Source organism: Thunnus maccoyii, chromosome 6, assembly GCF_910596095.1.
Source record: "Thunnus maccoyii chromosome 6, fThuMac1.1, whole genome shotgun sequence".
NCBI lineage: Eukaryota > Metazoa > Chordata > Actinopteri > Scombriformes > Scombridae > Thunnus > Thunnus maccoyii.
The window spans coordinates 29,612,574-29,634,320 of record NC_056538.1 but is presented as its reverse complement, the minus strand read 5'-3'; the positions used below and the strand labels follow the sequence as shown (position 1 = coordinate 29,634,320).

The following is a 21,747-nucleotide window of genomic DNA, read 5'->3' as shown; positions in this document are numbered from 1 at the left end:
TACCATGCAGAACATTAAAGGGTTAATCTCAGGTTAATCTGACTGCTGTCCTCAACTCTTTACATTCCTTAAACTCTCTCTCTCTCTCTCACTTCCTATTCTGACTAAACAACTGCTGTATTTCCCCCCGCTGAGTGGATCTGCAGCAGTATGTTATTCATCTCAGGATGTGTGGTTTACTCTTCGGTTCCTCTCTAATCTGTGGTTGGACGTTTCTGTTTACGGTCTCCATAATATCTATGTCAGTGTAGCCTCAATGTGCTGTAATCTGAGAGAATTGGATTAGGAGACTGCCATCTGTACAGTATCTGTTGTATTTATAAAGCTTTAAATGTGACAGATCGGTTACACCGGACAATTCATCCCACCCAAAAGAAAAGTTCTCCAAAAAAGTATCACGTTAGCCTCACCATGGTTGTGTTAACCTCCTTGCGCCGGTCGGGTATCTCGGACTTATTTGGGTTGTGAGCGGAGCTAACCATGGGACTGGAGGGGGCTGGGATGCTACGGGAGCCGACGGCGTTGGTGCTCGGCTTGCGGATTGACAGCCGCTCCTCCTTAGGCCCCGCTCCTTCGCCTACGCCGCTGGGACTGCGTTTGGGATTTGTCGACCCTGGAACTGCCGGACCACCTGAAACAGAGGAGTTCTCATCTAACCAACCACAGGAAAACGTCAAGTCAATTTTATTTGTATAGCCTGATATCTCAAACCACAAATTTGCCTAAGGGGGGGTTTACAATCTGTATAGCAGAGAAAAAAGAGCTCAAGATGGAGTATAAGGTTTAAATGTAACTCCGCTATGTCATTGATTTTCCCCTTACAGAAGTCAGAGTGCCGTCTCTGGCGGTGGTAAGTGGAGGCACTGCGCTGTGCCTTGTGGCCAGAAGAGGAAGAAGGTGCACCAGAGGAGGAAGAGGAAGTGGAGTGTTTGCTGGTTCCATTGGTGATGGCGCTGGGCCGGACTCGAGCTAGACTCAGACTGCTGCCCGTACGAGACTCAGTGCTCTCCGCCTGAGAGAAAGACAAACAGAGAGAAGAAGAAGAAGATTTACAATTTACAATACGACTGGATACAGGTAGGTTGATTATGGCGTCTCTGGCTTGACGTTGCAACAAACCCAGCGCTATAATCATGATCACGTTAGCCCAGTCTAACTTTAAAGAAAAAAGCTGATACACTCACCTCATTCTTGCGTCCCAGCAGCAGGTATGTGGCGGTGACCTCATTATACTTTTGACTGACCAGAGAATCTCTGATCTCTTCTCTGGTGAAGCCCATCCCGACCATCACATCTGGAATGGATGATATTAAATTAGAAACAGTCCACAACTTCTACAGCAAGTGATGCGGGTATCACGCGGGCTGACCTACTGTACGATTACGACAGGTTCAACTTCAGCGCTTTATTTGGTGTCTATCTTCAATGCTTGATGCATATGCAGGACCCGAACACCCGTTGAGAGCTTAGTGCAAGTAAAACATGTCTGGAGCAGCATGTGAGCCAGCTTTTATTGTTACTAAATAGCAATTATCCCATAGGACATGTGTAGGAAAGCTTAGTGTGATATAACATACCAGCACTCTGGCATTAGCTTTCTTTTGGGAGTCTTGAGCAGAGCGGCAAAACGCCTTTAATCCAAACCAAAAGTTGCCTTGACAGACACTGATGACTTTGTGGCCGCGGCTCCAGACGGTTGTCTCCGCATCGGAGGCTTTGATCGTGGCGCGCTCAGATTACATGTCACCAGTTAAGGGCCAGACAATCCCAGTTTACAATCACTGCACATTACTGTTAACCTTGACTGTCTATCAGCTGCCACATCATCCGACTCATTAGTAGATAGTAATCAGTTTGTTATCAATGATTAAGTATATAAATGAGTGATGACTATCAATAAAAACCTTTTAAATGGGCTGGATGAAGAGACATTATGGTTTTACTCACCAATGCGGCTGGTGTCATTGAAGTCCTCCACAGGTTCTGTGTGGGGCTTCAGCTCTTCTCCCTCGTAGCTGACATTCAACCACTTATCTTTCATTATTTGCTGATAAGAAAAGACACAAAGAGAGAGACGCTTTTATAAATACAATAATAAAAAACTGAAATCCTCTATAAAAGGATATAAAAGTAGTGAAAATGTTTGGAAGAGTGACAGATGTTTTGTTTTTTTGTATGTTTGTTCATTGTTGTGTCTCATCTCGTACTTGGTAACAAATCAATCTGTGGGTTTTATTTGTTGTTGTCACTTACAGCTGTCAACATTGGACGAGAAACTGACTGTCTAACGATCAAACTGACTGCATTGTACGGCTTGATATTAAGATGCTGGTACGTTCTGAATGTTGCTCCTCATAACGCTGTTCTAAGGTTTCCTTTCTCACCTCCAGCGAGCAGCGCTTGGCGGGGTTGAGGACCAGGAAGCGGCGAAGGATTCCCTCGCAGTCTGTAGACATGTAGAAGGGAACACGATATTTCCCTCTCAAGACGCGCTCCCGCAGCTCCTGAACACAATACGCATTCACACCATTGAGTTTCACATATGACTATTGTTTGATTAAGCAAATTAAATAAGAAAAATGAATAAAATATGGTATGAAAATCTCAGAAACTCATTTGAAAACGCTAACACTACCATTAAATTCAATATGCAGGATGTTAATGCTGGATGTGTAAACATTTGTAATCAATTCCGACTATCATGATACTTATTTTAACCATGTTGCACAACAGTGAGGAGTCAGATTATAATATCCAAAGCGAGTGAAGGAAAACAACCACTAACGCTGCACCCATTTTCAATGCAGTCATTAGTCAGAACTGAATCTTTTAGTAACTTCAAATAACAATCATGACTAGATCAACACAACGTCGCCCCACCTTTAGGTTCTGTCCATCAAAGGGCAGGGACCCGCTGACCAGCGTATACAGGATGACACCCAGGCTCCAGATGTCCACCTCTGGACCATCGTACTTCTTCCCTTGGAAGAGCTCCGGGGCGGCGTAGGGCGGGGAGCCGCAGAACGTGTCTAGTTTGCTGCCAGCAGTGAACTCATTACTGAAGCCAAAGTCGGCTATTTTGATGTTGGAGTTGGCATCTAGTAGCAAGTTCTCCGCCTGCAGGGAAACAAGAACGGTGGAACACATAAGAATACAGAAACACACAACAAAAAAACTATCATCATAAATTGTTATTCATTAATATTAAAATATTTTTGTTATATAAAAAAGATTAACTTAAAACTGGTGTCCATAATTTCTTTCAGTCATGAAAGACATACAGGAAGTGATGCGGTTTCTACATGTGTTATTGTTAATATACTTTGGCTGGTGTGTATTCAACCTCTGCAATGGTGAGTATAAATAAATAGTAGATGTACTTTAAACACCATTTGAGGTACTGTACCTCTTGCTGCCATAGAGAAGTTACAGATATCAGCTTTAAGTAAACGTCTCTTCTCATTCATTAAAATGTCAAAAATAACACATGCAGCCTGTTTAATAACGGATTGAGACAAACAGTATTTTGTACAGATTGTTTTTGTTATCTGAAGACGCTTTATGGATCCCTTTTCATTCTTTTTATTCTGACAATGTGTAATCACCTTCAAGTCTCTATGAACAATGTTCTTCTGATGACAGTAGTGCACCGCTGAGACAATCTGAGGAGAGGAGAAAGACATCAAACAGCAGTAGATAAATGCACTCACATTATGTAACTGCTAGCTAAACTAGGAGCTCCGTACATGCCCTCGTTGACGCACAATATAATGCAACATTACCAATAAAAGCAAATGACTTTATTTCTTTTTGTGTGATCGCACCTACGGTTTGTTTTATTTGGTCTGAGCCGCAGTGGAAAAGTTTACTGCACTGTCTATACTGGTCTGGTTTAGGGACTTGCTGCCCAGTTATAAGAAAAGCAGGGACAATATAAAATAAGGCAGAGTAGCTCAGATATCCTTTAATTTTTAGTAAACGTGAAGAACTCATCTGTCCTTGCAGTAAGGTATGGAGTTGAACTGACCTGTCTGAACTTGGCTCTGGCCTCTTTCTCCTTCATTCTGCCGTGAGCCACGAGGTAGTCGAACACTTCGCCTGCAAGAAAAAGAAAAAAAACAGTATGGATGCTTGCTGTAGTTCAAGTTTAATAATCACATGTTTTATACACCATAAGATTATAAAATGACCACAAACTGAACCCTCTTGAACATGTTTTGTTTTTATATGCAAGACTCTGTACATATATATATATTGTGTGTGTGTGTTTGCGCCCTCCAGCCAAACATTTGACCGTAGAGATCCTAAACAATGAAAAAAAAAAAGAAGCTAAGGTTGAGTTGAACAGAGCAGCATGACAGCTGGTGAGCTGCTGCCTCCTTATTAGGTATTAGAGAAGTATAAAAGATCACACAGCATACAGAGAGAGAGCAGCGGAGAGAGATTAAGGGATCATGAGGGGAGAAGAAAGAAAAATACAGAAGCTGCAAAAATAGAGGGGGTGCATGGGAAGCAGCTGAACAACGTTACAGAGCGAGCGGGAGAGAAGAGCGGAAAAAAAAAAAAAAGACAGACAACGAAAAGCAAAGCGAACTGATTTGCCTTTTTTACAAAGACAGACTTGATTTCTCACTAATGGAAAATGGAGAAAAAGGGAACGAAACTCGACAGTTTATACCCGTTAATGGGTTCATCAGCTGTACTTTATAGTTCAGTATTGGCACCATTCAATACTTGGCAATGATGATGATGATGATGATGATGATGAGGGTGGGGGGGGGTGATGTCACTCACCTCCGCTGGCGTACTCCATTATCAGGTAAAGAGTCTTCTCCGTCTCGATGACCTCAAACAACTGCACTGTAACACACACAGAGGAAAAGATGTCAGCACGGAGTAAAGCATGTAAAACACATTCAGGTTCAGTTTACACTCTCCAGATACACACACACACACACACTTCTCCAGAGTGTAACTCACCTATATTAGGATGGTTGAGAGTTTTCATGATGCGTACCTCTCGAAACAGCTGAAAAAGAAGTAAAAGGAGAGAATAAATCATCAGACTGAGGTCTATACTTAACACAATATCTCACAGATGTGTTGCCTAAAATAGGATACAATAAGGTCATGACATCAATATGCTGATACATGCTCAAATATTCAAAATCAATTGGTTAAGTTCAACTAATGTTTACTTCCTTAAGTCAAGTGTTTCATTATAACAAAATCCTCTAATGAAAAAAACAGATTTTGTAAGGTTTAACTTTTTATTTCATCTCTTTACACACAAGAACTGTGAACCATGACATCATAACCTGAGAAATTTGTCTGGTGACAATATATGAAGACACAATAACCAATAATACAATATAATAAACTGAATTTTGTAATAAAAAAACAAACATCTGTGTCAGTTTTTAAAGAAGCAGCTTTTTTTCTGCTTGAGTAGAGTTTTTGAAAAGAAAGACAGGCTTCTCTCCTCGTCGTTATTTCTCATTTATTCATTAAATTACTTGTGTTAATTCATACAATCCACAGCTGGGGTATAGACATCATCCCCCTTCATCCATCATATCCCTCCACACACACACACACACACACACACACACACACACACACACACACAAGTTCCTCCTCACACTCATCTTTCCGACCACCCCCAGACCTCGGGCCACCCAAGGGAGCGTCTCACTGGTGTTGGGCTGACAGTGGGCCTCCTCCCCTGGGTGTGCTCTCATTCAGACCCTCCCTCCCCCTCCCATCCCCCCCCACCCAACATCCATCACTGAGCTCCAGACTGCTGTCTCATCCTGCCACTTTGATGCAGCCTCTCTAATGCAGTCTGTCTAATTAAAGTAATGTATTTTCTCTGCAAACTCCATTTTAAAAGATTACAAAGGAAAAGTGCCAGGACTAGATGCATCACGGTGGAAAATGCTGATGGCCAAATTTAAGACGGATGGAACTACAGTGCATTGAATAATTTCACCACAGAAATGAATGAAAAAATATGAGGAATTAGGGTCGAAACCTTAAGTCAGTTTGAAGAAAATCCTGGAAACAGTTTGGGGTTTTTGTTTTTTTTGAAGGGCCTGCATATAGCAACTGTGTGTAGTGTTTTAACAAATGCAATTAACGAATCCATTCATCCATCATTAGTTGTTTTGGTTTGGTTATTTGTGACAAAGTGAGTCAATCTGACCCTGGAGGGGAAATGTGAATTTACTGGGAAGAGTGTGTGTGTGTGTGTGTGTGTGTGTGTGTATGTGGACCGTATGATGAAAGACAAATTGAGTGTGTTAAAAGGGAGTGTGTCGGCAGGAAACCGCAAACAGAAATAGAAAAATGAGGCGGACTTGACAATGCACAGGAGATGAGGAACATAGAGGGAGGAAAAGAGAACAAACAACGAGAAGGAAAGAAAGTAAGAAAGAAAAGTATAAAGACAATGAAGGAATTTGTTATTTAAATAAAGAGAAAAGATGCATAGAAAGAGGGTAGAATATGTGAAAACTAAGAGAGTGAGGGCTACTGAACAGTTAAATAACACAGGGTTGACTGAGTGCATGTATACTCTATGTCCTGCTTCACATTCATATTGATTTAAATTCCTCCCAGTTCAGACCTAGAAGCTGCTGGGTACAACCCATCAAAGACACGGCAGCTGTACCTCACATGAGAAAACTTTTTTTTTTTCTTTCCGCTTCATTTGTTTGTCAATCTCTGTTTGTTTTAAACAAAATCTTGAGTTTCCCTCGAGCCACGTGTTCGAGGGATTTGCTTTCTCCCGGCGAAGCACCAGCACTTCAGCGATGACATAACTTTACCGTCGCCCGGGGCGATGCGTGTACCGCGTATGCCTGCCTGCCTGTGTGCATGTTTTCACCGACATCATCGGAGACTGATTCCTGGTATTCGATGGACCCGGAGGAAAAGACCGGTTTAGTTCACACACATCCTCCCCCACACACACACACACACACACACACACACACACTGACTCGGCCTTACTGTAATGCAATGTAATAAAACACTGACTACTTTAAAAAGGTGACTCATAATAATGAACAAGAACTCCTATATATGATGAACTTGTCATTTTTGTTTTATTATTAATGTACTGCTGATTCATTAATTTGTCTGCTGTTTTATTTTATAATTCAAAACTAAATATTTTGGGGTTTTAAACTGTTGGTTGGCAGCCTTAAATTGATTTATATATGTTTGGGAAATTAACTACTCATATGAGAAGTCGAACGTGCACCGCTGCAATGATTTAGTAGCACCTGATGTGAATTTCTATGTAGAAAAACAACGTTATTTTGGAAAAGCATTCACGCATAAGAAGCACCGCGGCTGTTAATGTGTTATAAACATGAGTTCCTATGTTCAGTACTAGAAGCGGCATCTTTGCAAACATACACACATGTCCGACGGGAGTGTGTGTAATTGAATTAAGTGCACGGTGCATCAGCTCTTCATCTGAGCTTTAAGAAGAATTATCGGATAAGCCTCTCCTCCTTCAGCTCTCTCTCTCTCTCTCTCTCTCTTATACACCCATTCACCTCCCTCTCTCTCTCTCTCTCCTACACTCACTCACCTCTTTCACTCTTTTTTTTTTCTTTTCTGCCTACTTGGTCCACAAATCTGCGACCGATGCCGTTAAATATTTAGAGATGTAGATAAAATATTCTGAGAAATGTTTCCTAATCAGAGCTCAGGAGATGACAAGAGACGCTTGAGAACCGGAAAACCTCAGCAGCTGGCCAGGAAATTGCTGAGTCACTGGTATTGATCAACAGTCCGATCAATCCTCAGCTCATACATTGATGTAACGTTGTGCTGTGGGGCGGTTACTTTTTAAATTATTACTAACATGACATATTTCTCAAAAAAACAAAAAAATGTCTTGACTTTTTCCCATCATGTCTTAAATGCAACATTCTTCCCACTGAGCCACCAGAATATCTCCACTCTCTGGCCTTTTTTTATATTCACCCTCTGTTTAAATTCACTTCCTGGTTCTTTCCCATGGCGATGGCCCCGCGTCACAGTTGTCATGCCGACCTAGGTATTAATCCCCAGGCCTGAAACTCCTGCTCCCCTGGGGTAGTGTGGGAAGTCATGGAACGACAAGCACATGGGCAGGAGCTGCACACACAGCTGCTGTCACGAGTGGTCTTTGTATAAAAAAAAAAAAAAGTTGATTTTTATGTTTTAAAAGAATCACGTGTACCTGAGTTTATACTTGTGTGTTCGACTCTCAAGCTCTCTTCTGGACAAATTAAATATTTACGAGCCGTTTTTTCCTCAGTTCCAGAAAAGATGTCATTACCTGACAGCGGTGTTTACTTTAAATTTTTCCTCTCTTCCTGCCACCTCTTTATCTCTTCTACTCTCTCTCCTCCCTGCTTTCAGACGTCGTTAATCAGCCTCTGAGCCTTTGCATCCTCTCTGTCTCTCTCTTGCCAGGAATTATTAATCAACTAATAAGTCTGAGCTCTCGCTGCTTTTCTACAAGGATTAACACAAAGCAACTTAATGACCGACTGTCGCGTTTTTTTCCACTTTTCTCTTTCTGACTTTGCGAGTGCTGCTGCAAAGCACTCTGTTTGATTCATGTGTCTGGCCTGCCAGTCTGTTGACCTCTGACCTGTTTATCCAGGCCGCTGTGGATCCGTGTTTTTCCTCTCCTTTGCACACAAAGAGAGAAAGAGAGGGGCCATGAAGAATAACAAAGATGTTGAAATAGAGGAACGAGGAACTGATAATACTTCTCTAACTCTTATATTCAAATAGCCAGCCCCTTCACATCTCTACTGTGTGTTACATAGTCCAACACACTACGGTGCCTGACAGAATCTGAAACTCACTTCCTCTTATCAGCCGCAGCCAATCACAAGACCAGAGAAATTCAGAGGAAAAGGGGAAAGAGAGTGAAAGACAAAGAACGACAGAATTGATACACAGGCCTCTATCTACTCCCACATCAAACGACCCTCTGTTTGTGTGTGTGTGTGTGTGTGTGTGTAAATGCTGAATGAGACACAGTCCAACTCTCTGTCCATTACTGATGGCGGTTTAGATGAAACATGTTACACCACTTCAGTCAGTATATGACAACTACTTACTGCAACAGTATTTTCTGTTGCATCTGTAGGTGTAAGTTCCACAAAATAACAGCACCTCCTCATGAACACATCGCTGAATAAAGCCAGTCACATTTGGACAAAGAGATCATTAGTGTTCCTAATGTGTTATGTTAGCCACAGTTAGCTAAAATACTGTGGCTGCTAACTGTAGTTCTGATAAACATGTAATGTTAGCCTGATAGTTTAAACCTAAATTAATACAGGAGTTATAATAAGTATAATTTTAATAAGAGGTTATCATGTTCAGTATCTACAGACGCTACATGTGCATAGGCTACACCGGAGTGAAGGTGAACCTCAAAACAACTCCTCAAGGCATCTATGGAGATACCACATGGAGACTCTGCAAACACTGTGATTGGTCAGTTTGGACTTCAAGTGTTTTCTTCTACATGTTTCCGATGCCTGTAGAGATTTTCGAGAAAAGCTCATCATTTTTTCAAAGACATGTTCTGAAATTTAGCAAAGCCACAAACAAAGTGAATGTAAGAATGTCAATCCAATTACTTCAAATAGTTACTTTAGCTTAGCGGTTAGCGATGGCTTCTCTCTCTCTCCCTCTCGCTCTCCTGCTCTGTGTGTCATGTCATGTTTAGCTATTTCTCTGCCTCCTTTAGTGATAATGGTAAATGTAATATATGTAATATATTTACCATGTTGGAGGTGAAGCTCAGTTAAGTTAGAAGAGCGGCTCTGCACCATGGAAACCCAGTCGTTAGCTACTGCAGTTAGCCAGTTAGCTGGTGTGGGTGTCAATCAAAACATTTCCTGCCAGGCCTACACAGTCTGGAGAAGTTTTTTTTAAACTAGGGTTTCTAATAGTTATGAATGTTTATTTTCACTCAGATTTTTTGTGGATGCTTAACGAGACACTTTGATATCATATTTGCATTTTTACTATTTCGAGCCAAATTTCCAGAGGCTTTGATGATTGATTGCACAGCAGTCGTCTTCTTTCCAGTAAAGAGAGAGGTCAAACCTTCACAGTGTGACTCTACTGTATATCACAGAATGAATGGAGGAGTGTAAACATGATGACTTTGACTATATAAATAAAGCACAACAAGGCCTGATAATATATGACACATCCAGTCAGTGTTGTGTGAAATTCAAAGCTGAACTATGAATCATATCCTAAAATACAAAATAATACTTTGCTCGACAGTTAGAAACCTGAGCAACAGTTTTAATTAGAGCACAGATCTTGCAATCAAGGTAAACAGTGAGAATGACCAAACATTTGGCATGCCCTGTTTCTATATTTCATCTAGAAACAAAGAGCAAATCTGAAGTACAAATAAATCCAACAAGTGAAGCCAAAACGAAAACAATGGTTTACCTTATTACGAGCTCATTACAAAATCTAGCCTGCCAAACAATCTGAATCATGGAATAGAAAAAAACAACGTTCTACTTCTGCCAGAGACATTTCAGATCTGATGAAAATCCTGTAGTTTCTGTTTTCTGAGCCCCCCCTTTTCAGCACATGTCGCTGCCTCTCTGGCAGGGGGGGAGAAGGCAAACAGCGATGAACCAAACTGTCGGTGTCCTGCCGAATGTTTTGGGACACTAATGAGCAACATTACTCATGGATTTGCCTCCGCTCTTTCGCCTGTCGCCGGGGAACATCTGAATAGGCTTCTGACCCTGCGTTTCCCTTTGTTGCCTGTTGCCGGGAGCGCTGCCCTTCTACATTATGGCAATAAAAAAGCCTGCTATATGAACACCTCCTCCTGGTCCCTCCGTTCCCTTAATGTACAGCGGTAACCGGAGCTCCGAGGCCAGTCGATGAGAGGAGCTGAATCATTAATGAAGAGTAGCTGGAGTATAATTCAGGCCTCGTATTGCTGCCTGTTTGACCCAGATCGTCAAGAAGCCTGACTCAGCATGCTAAAATAATGACAATTAAATATAGTTTTGTAGATGTTGGTTAAACGAGGAGCGGTAAAGAGAGGATGATAGAGAGATAGAAGAAGAGCGTGAGTGAAAGATCAAGACAGGGCTCTTCTTCTACTGTTCTATTCCCGTTGCTTTGAAGATGAGCTTGTGGGAAAACCTTCTGCTCTCGCTCTGTCCGCCCTCTTGTTCCCTTTATTGTCTAATTATTCCCTTTACGCACTCGCACAATAACAACAATGCATACAGCAGAAACAATATGATTATGCACAGACACCCACGCAAGGACAATACGCTCGCATACAATAGCAATGCAGATAATTGCATTACACGTGCAGACAATGGAAGAGCAGAGATCCATGCAAGGTTGTGAGCTTATCCGCCTGTTGTCATACACATAGGCCTACACACACACACACACACACACACACACACACACAAACTGTCTGTTCTCTTCAGTTCTGCTCTGTATCTTGTCTTTCTCGGGGTCCCTGCTCCTGTGCCAAAAGCCCCATAACACCCCCCACCCCACCTCGGCCATCCCTTTTGTTTGCCTGTCTGGAATTCAGCTCCGGGTTTAGGGGGCCTGTGCGAGGGACAAAAACACACTTTTACAGCATTAGATGGTGGCGCTAACACTGTCTTCCATGCACACACACATACACACACATACACACACACACACACACACACACAACACTGGATGGCTGCCTACCAAATTCTCCTGTTCTCAAAGTAACACCGGGCTTTTGATGGGGCCCTGCATAGTCTGGCAGATTATCCGACAACACACAAACGCAGGGGAAGAGTGCACAAAAACACGTGGTCCTTTATGTTTCTATTACAGCCGTGAAGCTTTAAGATATGAAACAGGAAAACAACATAAATATACGCAATGCAATGTGTCATACTACCAAAAAATCCTGATCACCCTCAACAGACCTTTTTCAGTTTCGGTGTACTTGATTTTCGGTTGTTGCAGAGATCTGATTTCTACAGTGGCCTTGAGGGCTCAACACACTGCAACTTAGAAAACAACATGCAAAAAGACAAAACAAAAGGAAAAATGTTTGTGCAACATTTAGATAAAAAAATAGAAGTTTGAAAACAAAACCAATTAAAGAAACTCGCTGCAAAAACAAAAAGCACAAACCAAATATGTGCAACTCTTTTGCTGCATTCAGGTGCAAGTAGAAAAGTCAGGAATTCCAGCACTGCTCACAAACATTTATATACACTTTTCTGAGACAATCACCCCCACAAAGCAAATCATAAACAAGAGTAAAATGATTATAGAAGGTGCAGCTTTGCAATTTGGAACATTTCTCAGCAGAGTTACTGTTATATATCAACAATATGTACCACTGCACATGCATGGTTTACATTTTATCTCAAGGCCTATTGCACACAGCTTAATTCTGCACTGTAAGCTGACTGGTACTTGGATGAAGCAAGGAGCTTGCACAGTGGCACTCTTGATCCTTACAGTCCCTAAATCTGTGAAATAGTTTCAGGAGACGTACTGTATGCGGCGCTGCAGAGACGGCAGAGAGCACAGCTGTGATTACAGCGAAGCTACTACTGCAACGCTACGCCCGGGAAGAGAGGAGAGAAAAGTGGGACATGGAGCTCGAGTAAAGAGAACATAATAAAGAGTTAATAAAGAGAAAACAAAAAGGGAGCAGTGGGGAGTAGAGAAGGAAAAAAAAATGGAGCATAAAGCTACAGTAGAGAGGAGAAGTTGAGTTATACTGAGAAGTGAGACAGTGTGAAGAGAGAGAGCGTGAGAAGGAGAGGAAGCAGAGAGCGTCTGTGCAGAGAAGTGTGTGTTTCTGTTTCAACCCGACTGTGAATATCTGTGTGTACATCTTCTGAATATTAATGCTGCGAAAATCAAAATGTTAATTATGTACATTTCCATCAGGTACGCAGAAACAAATAAATAATCAATCTCCCGTGAAATCCAGTAGTTTATTATCATTTAATCAGCAAATGCATTTCAATTTATTGCATAATAACTTCTTCACTTGGTTTTTTGACTCAGCTTTTGTTGGCATGGATGGTGGCAGAGCAGGTCGATTAATTATGTAATTGACCAATAGAAAATTAATACCAATTTTGCTAATCGATCGATCTTCAAGCATTTGAAATGTGAGGATTTGCTGCTTTTTTGTGTCGTTTATGGTAAAAATGTATATTTTGGGGGTTTTATACTGCTGATCAGGGTTATCAAGACTTATGATGGTCATTTTAAACTATTCCTTCACATTTTACTAACTAACTAAAACAACTGACTGATTAATTGAAACACTTTAAAGCTACACTAATGATTGGGAAACTGACTCCTCATATAAAAGAGGCAGAAAGTCTCGATCATCTTATGATGATTTATAGACTAAACAAAGAACTGACGAATCCAAAAATTATTGAGAAATTGATGAATAATAAATATAAACATTAGCTTCAGCCCTAGTTTCTAAATTATAGAGAAGGATGTCAGGAAAAAGAGACAGAAGGGGAGAGAGAGGGTTTGTGAATGACAGGAAGTGTCACCTGGCAGCATGTGCAGTGTCCTACACTAACTACAACAAAATGCTGACTGGACAGGGTGCAACTGGCAGCCCCAGCCCTGCGCTATGCAGCACTAGACCACTACCACTCTGCTGCTGCTGCAGAACACACACACACAGCACTGTAGCAGCCTTGTTAAAACCAAGGTTTCAGCTTAAAGATATGAAGAGCTGATTGGTGTTGTAGTTAAGTAGGCATCTCGCTGTTGGAACAGACGGAAAATGATGCTCTGGGACAAAAAAAAAAAAGGTAAATCTCACAGCTGCTGTTTGGCACAAGCAGGTCTGTGTTCCCACAGCAGGATAATCACACACACAAAGCATGCACAAATACACCGACAAACCATCCATCACCCCAGTTTCACCTCTGTTAAAAAGAGTCAATAGTTTATCAGGTGGTGATAACCCTCTGGCTGAATGTTAACTGTGCTGTAAAAGTGTGTTTTTGTAGACTATAACTCCAAAATAACTTCACGGACATTATGATGGTACTTTATAAAAGATGACTCAATAAAGACATCTTTAAAGCCTGGTTTTATGTGTTTTTCGGAGATACAAAATGCTTAATGGCTCAATGGCTGCTTTAAGCTATATGTAATCTTTTGGCAATGAACACTTAATATTCTTAAATACGTTACAAGTTTAGATTTCACAGCTGCTGTTGGATGCAATCTGAACATTTATCCAATCCTTAATCAAAATAATCAAATATTTGTTTCTCCTTCTGTATCTTCTGGTTTTTAACTGACCCGTTAAGTAAATATGTGCCAGAATCTCCCTGTGCGTCATCGTATTAATATGACACAGGGTGGGGTGGAAAACGACTCCTTTTGTGGCTAAATTAAGTTTAGAAATTGTTGCGCAGAAATGTGGAGTTCACGCTGTTATCTGATGTTATTTCCAGGTGAAACAGGATGCCAGGAAGGGTCATAAAACAGAGCAGAGGACTTTAAAGAGTCTATGGACCATAACAGACGTAGTTTATGGGAAGTGACTCAATGCTTTGCCTGACTTAAGAATTGTTAAAGTGGATAAGGGTTAGAAGTGAAACCAGGAACTAAAAGAAACAGGATTTTGACAGCAGAATGAGAAACTACATTGTGATATTAAGATTTGTTTTGTTGTTGTTATTTTGAAGTTAACAGTGAGAGCAGCGGAGTGATAAACCTGCTGTCCTGTTCTGTATCTAGGTCAGGTGGACCAACTATCGCACAGAGCCAGACACCATCAATAACCCAACTCTATGATATCAATAGAGTCAAGCCTGGACTGGTTAGCTAACCAGCTGAGTATTCATCAATAGGCTGACTGGCTGCGTGCGTGTGTGTGTGTGTGTGTGTGTGTGTGTGCACGGTGATAAACTCTGAAACAAAGTAAACTCTGAACAAAGAGGTGACTTGTATGAACTGTGAGAGCGGAGCTTAACACACACACACACACACACACACACACACACACACACACACACACACACACACACACACACACACACACACACACACACACACACACACACACACACACACACACACACACACACACACACACACACACACACACACACACACACAAGATAAGAACTATCCCTAATGACAAAGAGCAAAGACGTCAGAGAAATGATGTCATTCGTACCAAAAATCCCACCTGAGATACAAAAGTGATAAATTTCACAAGGCAACATTACACCATTAGCATTTTATCCATGAAAGGAACAAAATATTATGGTTAACTTCCCTATTACGCCCACTTGCAACTTCTGAGTCAAATTTTAAAAAATGCATCATATTTTTTTGCTGTTTGATGTTTCTTCCAATGAAGCTGCTTGTTCCAGAAATGACACTTTTTATTGTGAGTCAATCGGATTTGTCAGTATTGAGTTATGGAAGCATATGTGTGCAAAAAAACTGATTTTGGTAGCCTCAGAAAATAAAATTTTTTGCATATTTCTACTCCTATTTTTGCTAAATACTCAATATTTATCAAAATTTAAGAGATTAGTGATTTGAATATTACTTGGATCAGAAAGACTGTTTCTTTTGAAATCAAAATATGAGTTTTAGCATGCTAGCAAAATATATTATATATATATTATTTGTCATTCTGATAATCATGCATAAGATGTAACAAACATCTGAACTGACAGAAATGTTGAAAAGCTTCATGTGCAGCTGAGTCTCAACTGTTTTAGTTCCTACACCGCTCACTCTGCACACACAGATCTGTCTTTTAGCTAATGTGAGAGTGACTAAATCTGGCTTTATTCTTTAAAAAAAACAACATTTGAGTTCTGGAGATTTCAGTCTCAACACCCGATCGAGCGTCCATGTTTCATGTCAACGCTGGCTGAACCAAAGCTGCTGTGACACTGAATGACATTACAGTGTTCTCCAGTGAATGATGTAAGATGTGTGGTTTTTTTTCCTGTGAGATAACAGTTTCAGTAATTTTTTTTTTCTTCTTCATTTTCACAGAATATTCTCACACTTTTTTTAAAGCATTTATTTTTCTGGAGGTGAATGTTCCAACCGACAAAGCTGGATGGAAAAACACTTGAAAACAGTCCGCAGGCCTGAGGCTATGTTTCTCACTCAATTTTGTTTCATTAGATCACTCTCAATGAACACACACACACACACACACACACACACACACACGGCCACAGCAGGCCAAGTTCAGACAGGAGTTAATACATGACCCCAGATCTCATAAGACAAGCACACAGTGACGTACGTTAACTTAACCCCTTTAACCTAGTTAGTTCCAGAGGACAAACGCTGGTCATATTATATACAATGCTTCATTCAAAGCCATACAATACAAAACTGTGACTTCACTTCCTGGAGATGTCCGGACTGTCTGCATGAAACCATAATGCCCTTTATCAAACAGAAGCGCTAAGCTGATAAGAGGGATTTTCGCTGCACCCACTTCTAGTTAACACATTTTGTTGTCTCAACACTTAAATCCTCACTGAACCGACGAGTTTTTACAGCTGTCAGTAACCGCTTCCTCAACACTGAGTTTCACATAACAACTAAATGGTCAAAGTTCAGACGGCCGCTGCACGCGAGGGTCATTTGAGAGTTACGACCTGAGGCAAAACAACACGTGAAGACGCTACTGTGCTGGCTGAGTGCGGTCCTGATGCAACACAAATGCAAATAAACGCACCTAATCTTTGAGGTCTTATCTACAGGGGTCAAGCAGCTATAGAGGTTAAGTAGATAAAGAAGTAATAAAGCACAATAAAGAAGTAAGATAATGTTGCTTTTGTAATGCAAGAAAAAAAAACTTGTAGGTAGTTTATTTCTGCTTAAAAGAAAATTAGGGGATCAACGCTGAAAAACCCTTCAGCTGGGATGTCAACATAATGATGACAAAAAAGAAACCAAAAAAAAAAAAAAATATCCAAACTTTTATATTCATCTTCTACATTCACCTGCAACTGAGACACACCAAAGTCTACACACACACACACACACACACACACACACACACACACACACACACACACACACACACAGTCCCATGTGTCACTGACCTTCTGTAGGCTGGTTGGGTTGAGTTGTGTTTTATCGATGATCTTTATTGCAACCTGTGAGGAAACAATGGAAAAAGAAATAAAGAAAAAGAATTAAACAGAGAAAATATATTAATTTTGCACTAAAAGTAGCTGATTTGTTGCAACAATCTTGGTAATTTTGCTTGAAAACTGACTTTAAATGATTAATTGATTATCAAAATACCACCTGTTAAATTTTTAATAGATGAATTGACTAATCATTACAGCTTTAGTTGTGTTTATTATAAACTTTAGTTTGCAAACTGCGTAACGCTGTCATCGTCTTTATCAGAGTGGTTGGTGGCTGCTGAACAATGTACACTAGTGCAGACTCCAATTTCTGGACTTTATAAACCATGTATTACAAGAAAATTCATTTTTAGCATTAGCCTTATCCAACCTGTAAACATGACTGTGCTAATTTCCTGTTAAGTAAAAGTTGCCTGAGAAAAAGACAAAAAGTTCAACATACAGTGTTTTGCAGCACAGAAGCTAAAATCCACCTAAAAAACCAACAAGGCTTCATAATAGGCTTAACAAGATGTGGTAACCGGGTCAAAGACTGCGTCAAACTAACACTGTAAACCACCAATATATGACTGTCTTCTGCTTCATGTGGGTGAAACACAACAGCTCTCACATGACCGAGCCAGCGGCAGACGCAAGAAGTTTCTACTAAGCCGAAGGAGTTATCAACTCAACTAGTGTTGATGTAGGTCAGAGTTTTATGAGAAGAAAGAATACAGTGTATAAAAATACAGACTTACAACCCACACAAAAGAAAAACATGATTGTGTCTCTTCAAAAGGTTTAAGGCCCTCAATGTGCTGTGAAGTGAGACAGACTTGGCTAGCTAAAAAAGTTAACAGAAAGTGCTCTGAATTCAGTGGAACAGCCCTTTAAAAACCCCCATCTGTAGGGCTGAGTCACAGGATCCTGTTCTGTTCTCCCTCCCAAAGTCTGGTATTCACCGAGGAGTCCACTTCATCTTTTTTTTTTTAAATTCATCCTCATCAATCCCAGTACGCAGGACTTTACTGATACTTTCCTCTGCTCATGGTGGAAAAGTTAGCTTGCTTCCAAAAGCAGAGACAGATTTCTGCATTTAACACGGTAGAAGATGTTGAGGGGGAAACCACCACCACCACGGTCATCATCGTCTGTATACTACACTCACCTCTCTGCCGGTCAGTATGTGTCGTGCCAGTTTGACCTTAGCAAAGTTGCCTTTGCCGATGGTTTTGAGCAGCCGGTAGTTTCCGATGTGCGGATGCTCGTCTGAACACAAGGCGATGGAGTTACGACATCGGGCTCCGAGCGAGCGGCTTGACCAGCCGGTACCCTTATCTGAGCGGCTGGCCGACAGGGAGGTATGCTGAGGAGAGAGAGAGAGAGAGAGAGAGAGAGAGATGAAGAGTCAGTATAACAAAACCAACCAAACACTGCGCCTGTCGTTTTTTAATAAAGACATTTTCCATCCATCGTCTGTTTTAGTTGGCCTTTGTAAATGTGTTATTATCTATAATTAAGCGCATCATTTCCTTCGTACTCAACCGCAAAATGTTTATAGGAAGTTAGAATATCTACCTGATAATCTTGAAGCAATTATAAGACTCACTCACTCCAAATTTTAAAGCAAGAGGAAACTGTAGGACTATAGTGTCTTATGTACATAGACGAAACAGATAATAGCAGTTTTACCCTTAAAATAAACAAATGGTGTCCCTCCTCTACATCATTTAACTCTTGATACGGACTGAAAGTTTGAAAGTTCATGTTGTTATTGTTGCATCATCTGTTAGTTTTAGTGGTAGTTATGAGTAAAAGAGAGGCACACCCTCCTCTTAGTCATATAACATAATTTGAGTGACCAACATCTCAACGTGACCTTGATGCTATGCCTATAGTCATGTGATCGCAGCCTGGTACCAGACACCCGAAGGTGAAAAGTTACCCAGGCCACATATGAAATCTGGTTTGACCTCACATAGTCTGCATTCCTCACATTCATATTGTGGCTGTGAGTGAGGTCACCGGTTGTAAGACACGTGTTGGTGTGACTGGACGAAGGTGAGGTGGCAGCAGCGCATTGATCCGCCCTGGAACACCCGACACCGATTCGCACGACAAGCTCCGGTTTCACACCGACGCTAACCGGGAGCTGAGCATAAACAGTCTGTGAATCACCATCACCATCTCTTTACTACTAAGAGAGGTGATCAGGATGTGACAGACAGATTAACAAGCTTAAATAAGAAATGACAAATAGGAGGAGAAATTAAAATATTACATCAACGGCACATCCAAATTCACAGTTTTACACAAGCATGAATATTCCTAACGCCATGAATCTGAAAGGATGCAGCTTTCAGTGATTTCTGTATTACTAGATGAGTGGGAAAGCCTGAGAAATAAAAAAAAATAAAAATAAAAATCTGTGATATATTTAAGGTAGGATGAGAAACAAATATCCTGTAGTCAAGTTATAATATGTTACACTGATGAAATGAAGTTCAGTCAAATAAAAAAACTACTGAATTAGAAAATCTGCCTCTGAAATAATGTGTGTTTCCATATTAAACTTCAACACTAACACAGTTATTTCATACTTTTTCCCCCCTTCAACCCTCCACTTTTTCCAAAAATAGAAACTCAGTCTGACCCCACCTGAACTGTTTTTACGTCAAGTGTGTTCTGAGGTCTCGCAGCATAAACATCAAACTCTAATCCCTCCGTCTGCACTCCTGCGAGCCCCTGAGCGGAAAAAGAAATGTCCCACAGAGACGAAACTAGCTTGAACTTTTCATCTGTAGTGGGGATGACATGAGGAGCGAGGAAACGAGGACGAACAGGAAGCACCAGAAGCATCATAGTCATACTTCAGTTCCCGTCTTCGGGTCTCACTGTCATTAAAACAAATGAGTTGTATTAACTGTATCGTTTAAATGTCCGTTCTTGGCTTTTGGTTGCTGATTCCCACTAAAAGCTGGAACCACATGTTGACTCGATTACGTCAGTTTGCGTGGTATGTGTCGATGCGTCGCACTGTTTATGTTCGTTCCCAAATATAGCGACTCCCACTTCTGGACATGCTGAGGATGAGACTTTATCCAAAAAGGCCTGACCCAATTTTTAAAAGTGTGGGAATTCTTTGCACAGAGAGCTAATAAAATGGTGCTCTGCATGTTTTGTAAAACTGAAACGGCCTACCACAGCAGCACAACTGCTATATGTGAGACGGCAGTGTGAGTATTTGGACTACTGCAGTGAGTTTTGCTGATAGTTGGTCGGTAGCCAGTGCCTGGGAGTCGTTGTTGAGTCCTTATCTGTTTCAGACAAGAACTCAACAAAGACTCCCCACAGCAGATGCTAATGGCTAATGTGGCAACGCCGCTTTCCAGCGCATTTTCACGTCGTAAGCAGTTTGTTAATGCACATATAAAACTAAATGATGAAGATTTCCATTAACGTAACGCTGTAAGTCTGTGTCAGCAACCATTTGCAGATAAATAATACAAGTGCATTTCAGATTACAATCAGCACTAGCCACTGAAGTAAATCATACTTAACATTATCTACAGTGATTAATAGCAGAATAAAGTAAACAACACCTTTCCTAATTAGGCTGCATAAATCTTAACTGTTGTGATGAATAGTATCATTAGTTAAAAGTTAAAGTTTGAAATGGTTTCCTCGTTCATAGATTTCATGTTAAAATATGATCTTATTGTTTTTATGTTGGCAAATTTTTATTTGTAAAATAAGTTTTTATATGAGAAAATGCTTGAATAAAAGGTTGTGGCAGTGATACTTTGGTATTTTGTGGCTGATAAAACTGCTGTCAGTCAGCGAGATTCATTCTACAACTCGCAATATTTTTACCTTGTGGGATACATGTGAAAGTCTTAGTTTCATTTTGGCTCACGCTGCCAAAATAGAAGTGACCACGAGGTTGTAAACGGTACCTGGACTCATGAGTAATTTGTTAAATAGAAGCATATTCTGTTTGTTATGATCAGTTTTCAGTGTGCAAAAACCTTGTATTTAGTGGTTGTTTCTTGGTGTTGGTTTCCAAAGAGTCCTATTAAAGTCCACTGCGTCTCTGATGAGAACTGAGAGATGCCTGTTGTGGCATTTGGGGTTTGGGTTATTTGGTGCAACCTGAGAAGTACTGGCATTGTTTTCATTGGACCGAATCAACCAATCCCGGTATCACCTGCTTCACCACAATACAATCAGTATGTAAACAAAGGCAGCGGTGGGATTATACCGTTGCAGTATAGTGATACATATATATTAATACAGTATACAGGTGAAAACATGTAGAGTGAGATTCTGTAATATTGTGGAAAAAAAAAGGCAAATACAGCGCTCTAAGAGAAACTCGTGCAACTCATGACAAGCCCTCAGCACAAACAACTCTCTATTTCCACAGTCTGAGAGCTACACGAATACTGAGAAAGAGAGAGAGAGAACAGACGTCTGATAAAACCACATCACCTTGAGATGCACCCGATGTGGTAAACACTGAGGTCAGAGCACAAGATCAAAGGATTTTCCAGCA

General features: G+C 40.7%; 1 protein-coding gene across 5 annotated transcripts in view; it reads right to left on the bottom strand.

Annotated features, from left to right (window-relative positions):
* mark4b (MAP/microtubule affinity-regulating kinase 4b) overlaps positions 1-21,747 on the bottom strand; it is a 52,926-nt gene that overhangs the window by 15,450 nt on the left and 15,729 nt on the right. For 4 of the 5 annotated variants that reach the window (XM_042413528.1, XM_042413526.1, XM_042413529.1 and 1 more), the window contains exons 2-13: positions 18,361-18,558; positions 17,163-17,216; positions 4,981-5,029; positions 4,795-4,860; positions 4,028-4,098; positions 3,606-3,662; positions 2,881-3,117; positions 2,385-2,504; positions 1,948-2,047; positions 1,185-1,294; positions 823-1,012; positions 411-652 (exon numbers count right to left, since the gene is read on the bottom strand). In XM_042413528.1, the coding sequence (XP_042269462.1) occupies positions 411-652; positions 823-1,012; positions 1,185-1,294; positions 1,948-2,047; positions 2,385-2,504; positions 2,881-3,117; positions 3,606-3,662; positions 4,028-4,098; positions 4,795-4,860; positions 4,981-5,029; positions 17,163-17,216; positions 18,361-18,558 (1,494 nt within the window). The remainder of the gene's footprint in view (positions 1-410; positions 653-822; positions 1,013-1,184; positions 1,295-1,947; positions 2,048-2,384; positions 2,505-2,880; positions 3,118-3,605; positions 3,663-4,027; positions 4,099-4,794; positions 4,861-4,980; positions 5,030-17,162; positions 17,217-18,360; positions 18,559-21,747) is intronic. The other variant, XM_042413527.1, reaches the window with a different exon arrangement.